We start from the raw sequence: 6,094 nt of genomic DNA on the forward strand, positions 1-6,094 counted from the left end.
CCTTCCCTCCCTTTACTGCCCCAAGGCTGCTCTTTGCCATCCCACCAGCCAAACACTCCCCTCTGGGCCCAGCACTGGTGGCTCCAAGGGAACTTTGTGGTGGCATAGCTGGACATCCCTTGGGTGCCGCTGCTGGGGAAGTTGGTGCCATTTCTGGGCCTACCAGGTGTGATGGTTTCACTCTAGGCCTTCCTGGAGACCAGGTTGTAACCAGGAAGGAACTAGGAAGGTGATCACGGAAGTATTCCATGCTATTCCCTTACGTAAGTTGAGGTATAAATAAAGCCAGCAGGAGGGACCTCGCGCTCTTCCTTTCCGGCGAGGTTCGAGAACAGTGGGTCCCTGTCTCGGTCTGGCTTATCTGGAGCTGAGGCCTCCATTGACTGCTGTTATCTGCCACGCATGAGGGGAGAGCGCTGGGCCGTGTCCAGCCATCTGCTTCTCTCAAGGGAAGTGGTAAGATTTTGATAGTTCTTCAGTTTGCTGGTTACCGGGTTTTTAGATTGTGTAGACTTGTTTGGTTCTTGCCCCTTTTTGTCCTATTTTGTCCTTTTCCCTTCTCCCTCCCCCTCTTCCCTTTTAGGGAGCTATTTAAGGTTTCTGGGGGTATAGTACATAATATTCTCATTGTATATATCTGTCTTATATGTAATATATATATATTTTTGCTATAGCTTTGGCTGCTGGGTTTTTTTCTTCCCTCTCTGGGAAGCAGGTCTTTGTTGTCAAGTTTCGGAGACTTGGCAGGAAGCCAGCTCGGAACTTGCACACCAGGCCACCACAGCATCCCTACTTCTCACTGGGACAGCTCCATGGAAGGGAAGGGGTTTCATGTTTGGACATACTGAGGTGCACCCCTCAGATTTCCCCTCAGCTGTGGTTTCAGTTCTGCCTTCTCTCCCAGCGTGGGAAGGGGAAGAGAAACTACATGTTGAGGGGAGGAGCTGGGGAGGAGCAGTGGATCAGGGACATTGTGGGGGTGAGGCTGGCTCACCATTGTGCCTCCATTGTACCACTGGACACTGCTGCAGAATCCTGTCCCCCTCCCCAAGAGTCCCCTGTGCATGGGAACAGGAACGGTGAGAGCCATTCCCCTGCTCTGTCCCCATTGGCACCAAAGTTGGTAGAAAGGAAAGGGGAGTGCCAGACCCACCCCTGGGCCCTCTCCTGGGAGCATTTAGGGCAGAGCTGGGGCTCCCCAGCAGCGTCCCACAGCTTGGGGTTAGTCAGGAACTGTTTGTCACCTCCTCCCTGGGATCCTCATCCCCAGGGTTAGGCAGGTGGTGCAGGAGCAGCCTGAGCTGGAGGTGCCAGAGGGGGGGACACAAAGCGTCTCTTCTTGCCATGTGGGGGCTGGGAGGACAGCAACCATCTTTCTCCAGTCAGGGCTGAAATCCAAAAGCCATCATCCCCTCCATTGGAGCTGATGCACCCCACAAGAACTGGGATAGGACAAGGTACCACTGGTGGGGAGGGGGAGCCAGGGGGACCCTTGAACATTTGCTTTCTCCTAGCGATGCTTCCTGGGACTCTCTTTGCACCTGGTTGGGCTTTCTCCAGGCCCAGTCTGTCACAGCACTTCATGCTCGAGACATTATTTCAGCTCTCGTCCCTCCCACACGTCCCCAGCCCTCACCCCAGCACATTCACTGCGCTCCCATTGGTGCAGAGCTGCCGCAGTGACTGCTGGGCTGGGCTGAAGCGTTGGACCCCAACGTTCTTCCTCTTCCCACAGTCACTGCTGCTGCTTCTTAAGCCCCTGCGTGCACCATGCAGCCCCCTCACCTCTTCCCCTTTCTTCCCCTCCTCCTCCCTGGGATGTGGGCAGACCCAGAAGGTAAGTGGGAGCCCTGGCTCACCCAAACCACTCTCATCCCTGCTGTCAGAGGACCCTACAGGTTCCTCAGAGGAGGCCACTGTCCCCTGCATGGGGGGGATGATCCCCAGCATCAAAGGGCTGCCCCCCACAATGCAGGACCCAAAGGTGTTTTGTCCCTGCCCACCCTCTCTGTTCTTGCCCCCAGCTCTGGACTTCTACCCCACTGGCTTGACACAGGGCCTTGGGCACACAAGCAGAAGAGAGACCAGGGTCCCTAGCCAGGCTTTGGGTGTTGAGGTTCCCCCCATGATGTCTTCCCCCTGCAGGGAGCCCATGAGTGCCAAGGGGGAATCAGCCCCACATGCTGCCATGGGCCCCTTCCAGCAGCCCCTCGTTTTTGTGGAGCTGCACCTGCAAGAGGGTGTTTCAGGCACTGCTGTTGTACGAGCATTTTACCACAAACAACCCCGTGAGACCTTGTGCTTCTGGGGTGGGCAACATCACACATGGGAAGGCAGGATTGATCTCTGAGATGTGCTGCAGTGCTCTCCTCTCAGGGAGCCCCCAAACCTGGATAAAATGCTCTTTTCCATCCTCCATGTCCTCTGCACCAGGCACAGGTCATGCAGATACAGGTCCTGGCACAGGTGTTATTCTGGGGGGAGCATCACCCCAAACAAGCAGTGAGGTGCCCCCTCATCTGCTCTACACAGTCAGACAGCAGTGCTGGGCAGGAAGGAGGCAGGGAGGGGAGGAGACAAAATGCCTGAAATCCTGCGCAGGAGAGAAACAATCAATTGCAAGTAAAATAGAGAAGGAAAAGGAGCAGCAAAGGCAGAGGAAGTTCAGCCAAGAAAGCCTGAGCAGGCTGAAGAGCACAGAATCATAGAACCACGGAATGGTTTGGGGTGGGAGGGACCTTTAAAGACCATCCAGTCCAACCCCATCTGCCATGGGAAGGGACATCTTCCATTAGATCAGGTTGCTCTGAGTTCCATCCAACTTGCTCTTGAATGTTTCCAGGGATGGGGCATCCATCCCATCTCTGGGCAATCTGTGTCAGTGTCTCACCAGCCTCACAGTAAAAAATTTCTTCCTTGTATCTAGTCTGAATCCCTTGTTTCTCCCCTAGCCCCTCCACTCATCTCCTTCTTACACCCCTTCTCATCCCCATCCTCCTTTCCAGCAGAGCCACAGGTTCTCCAGTACCTCCTGACCGGCCTCTTTGCTGACATGACCTCTGCTGAGGTGTCAGCAATGGGAGTCCTGGGGGATGTGCCCATCTTTGCACTGGATCCTGCCAACTGGAGCATCCACTTCCACTGGCCCTGGGTCAGCCAGGCTGCGGCCGAGGGTGACACCAAGAAGCTGATGTCCCAAAGTCAAATGGCTCTGCGCAATATGGTCCGATATGTGCATGACAAAGTCCAGCAGACAGAAATGGACTGTGAGTATGGGAACAACTCCAGTCAGAGCCCTGGCACCTCTCCCCAGGTTCAGGCTGTGCCCTCCTCCACCAGGGTGGCATCTGGGGGGGGTTTCATAGCGTGCAACAGCTCCTGAAAGTGTAACGCTGCAGCTGCTGGGGCATATGACTCGCAGGACTAGGGAAGGCAGCAGACCTGAAACCCCTTGGGGCTTCTGCCATCTGGCACAGGGAACCCCCTCTGCACACCAGGGAGTTGCCACAAAATTTACTGGGGCTGCAGGACTCACATAGCAAAGATCATGAAAGAGAAAACTGAGGGCAAATATTTTGGGGCACAGTATTATTTTTAAACAAGCACCCCCACACTAACTGGTCTGGTATTCACTCCATCCTTCCAAGGGGCCTGGGGGTTTGCAAGGTGTCTGGGGTTTCCTGAAGCATGGCCCCGTGCCCTGCTACCCATTGCACCCTGCTGCCCATTGCACCCTGCTGCCCATTGCACCCTGCTGCCCATCACACCCTTCCACGTGCCCTCAGTCACGTCCCACCTCGTGCCACCCATGTGCCACATACTCACGGGACCTCTCCGCTGGCTTTGCCCTTGGCAGACCCTCTGGTGGTCCAAATCCGTGCGGGCTGTGAGCTGCACCCCAACACATCAAGCTGGGGCTTCCTGCGTGTCGGGGAGGGTGGCAAAGACCTTGCAGCTTTTGAGGTGGATGAAGAGCGCTGGGAGATGCAGCAGGCATCCCAGCTGGCAGAGCAGGTCATCACAGACCTAAACAGTGCGACGTCCATCAAAGTACTCCTGGAGTACCTCCTGTCCTTCATCTGCCAGAGCCAAATCCGCACCCTGAACAAGTACGGGAGGGCCACTCTGGAGAGACAAGGTGAGACCACCCTGACCCTGCCACAGCCACCCCAAAGCCCTGGGGCCAAGCCGTGCCCAACCAGGGCTTCCCCCACCCCTTTGCTCCCACCCCCCAGAGCTGCCCGTGGCCACGGTCTTTGCCCGCACGCCCAGCCCACACCAGCTGCTGCTGGTTTGCCATGTCACCGCCTTCTACCCCCGGCCCATCAGTGTGGCCTGGCTGAGGGATGGCCACGAGGTGCCTCCAGGCCCGCAGCTCAACACCAGCCCCATCCTGCCCAACGCTGACCTCACCTACCAGCTCTCCAGCGTCCTGGCCGTGGCCCCCCAGGACGGGCACAGCTACGCCTGCCGCGTGCGCCACCGCAGCCTGGGCACCCGCAGCCTCCTCGTCCCCTGGGGTAGGTGCCACCCGTGGGGACAGCAGGGGTGTAGGCAGCAGCCCCTGGCCCTGTGAGGGGCAGCTCTTGACTGGCACTGCCACCCTTACACGGTCACCCTTTTCTCCCCCTCTCCCAGAGAACCTCAGCACAGCTCCAACCATCAGCATCACCATCGCAGTGCTGCTCCTGGGTTCCACAGCCTCTGCCGGGGGATTTTGGTGGTGGAAGCGCAGGTGAACTCTCCTTCCCATTGCCTGCTCTAAGATTTACGGGCAGGTGGGTCGGGCCAGGGGTTGCAGGAGCGACAGCTCCACAGGGGTGAACTCCCTGGCTCTCAGTGCAGCTCACGGTGTCCCCCCTTGCAGGAGAGGTAATGAAGCTACATAGGAGACCCAGGAATTCATCAGCTGAGGCCTCGTTGCTCACTCAGAAACAACCGGCTGCTCTCCCTGTTCATTTCATGTCCCACCTCTCACCCATCAGCACCGACACCGTTTTGTTCTGGAAAACCGCAGCATTAAACAGCTACAAACTTCCCCTGATGCATGGGGCTCCTGTGCCTCTCACCGTCCTTTACCCTCAAGAGTTTTTCCCAGGAAACCCCTCAGCACACTGCAGAGACTCCCCATGGCAGCCAGGAAGACTCTCCCTTTTCCTGGAGTTGGTCTAGTTGGTCTTCCCCTGGCATGTCAGGAGAAGTCCATGCAGGTGCCTGGGGGATGGTGGGTCATGTTCTGATGGCAGCTCCAGCCATGGGACACTCACAGCCCCTCTCTCTCCTTTCTCCTCGAGGCAGCTCCAAGGCAGCCTGGCCACCGCGGTGCTGCTGACCACGGCTGCACATCCCTCCCTGGGGCCATCCGGGGCTACAGGGGCAGGGGAGGTCTCCTCCTCACCCAGTTACACCAGTCCCACCGTCTCCAGGCCATAGCAGGTGGGAGCTGCCCTTGTCCCGGCCGCTCACCCCCTGCTCTCCTGCGGGAACTGCGAGCTGAGAGCACGGGACACAACGGGGATACCCCGGAGCCCCATTCCCGGATCAGGATGGCGGATGCAGCCCATGGCCCGGCGGCACACCCGTCTGCACTGCGGGTAGAAAAGCGGGGTCTGGTCACCAGCCTCCGGTGACCTCCACGAGCAAGGGGCTCCCCCTCACCCGCCCTCGCACGCCTCCTCACCCCTGTTCCCACTGTGTCCTTCATCCATTTCCTTCCCCCTTTCGCACTCCCACATCCTTCACTCTCCCCGCACATCCTCAGCCCTAGCCCTGGCCCCTTCCTCATCTCAGACTGCCTGTCCCCTTTTCCCCCTGCCCAGCCCTACCTGTTCCCTTGTCACGTCCCCCCCATATTCCCGTGTCCCCCACCCAGGGTCCCTGCCTGACCGCACCCGAGCCACCCGCCAATGGTGATCCGCCTTGCATTTGACGTCACCTGGTGCCAGGTAGATCTCCGGCCGCCCCACCCCGCGCTGCCATTGGCTACGCCGCGGTTCATTCGCCAATGGAATCCGCGCCCCTCCCTGCGTCATCGGTCGCTGGGCAGGTTGTGGGGCGGGAGCGGCGGGGCGGGGCCGCATTTCCCCGATCCCCG

The 6,094-nt window shown here is 58.5% G+C and overlaps 1 protein-coding gene across 5 annotated transcripts; it reads left to right on the forward strand.

Annotated features, from left to right (window-relative positions):
• The first annotated feature begins 1,699 nt into the window (after positions 1–1,699).
• LOC108505189 (T-cell surface glycoprotein CD1b-3-like) lies at positions 1,700–5,035 on the forward strand. Of its 5 annotated transcripts, none has more exons than XM_017830931.1 (6): positions 1,700–1,837; positions 3,006–3,266; positions 3,857–4,138; positions 4,236–4,520; positions 4,639–4,778; positions 4,868–5,035. In XM_017830931.1, exons 1-5 carry the CDS (start codon positions 1,771–1,773, stop codon positions 4,737–4,739), a joined length of 996 nt encoding a protein of 331 aa, XP_017686420.1. In that variant the 5' UTR covers positions 1,700–1,770; the 3' UTR covers positions 4,740–4,778; positions 4,868–5,035. The 5 variants fall into 5 exon arrangements, with proteins under 5 accessions (XP_017686420.1, XP_017686418.1, XP_017686421.1 ...); XM_017830929.1 differs by having other exon boundaries at positions 4,639–4,735; XM_017830932.1 differs by having other exon boundaries at positions 4,421–4,520.
• The last annotated feature ends 1,059 nt before the right edge of the window (positions 5,036–6,094 follow it).

The sequence above is a fragment of the Lepidothrix coronata genome, unplaced genomic scaffold, assembly GCF_001604755.1.
Source record: "Lepidothrix coronata isolate B3197 unplaced genomic scaffold, Lepidothrix_coronata-1.0 Scaffold186, whole genome shotgun sequence".
NCBI classification, from domain to species: domain Eukaryota; kingdom Metazoa; phylum Chordata; class Aves; order Passeriformes; family Pipridae; genus Lepidothrix; species Lepidothrix coronata.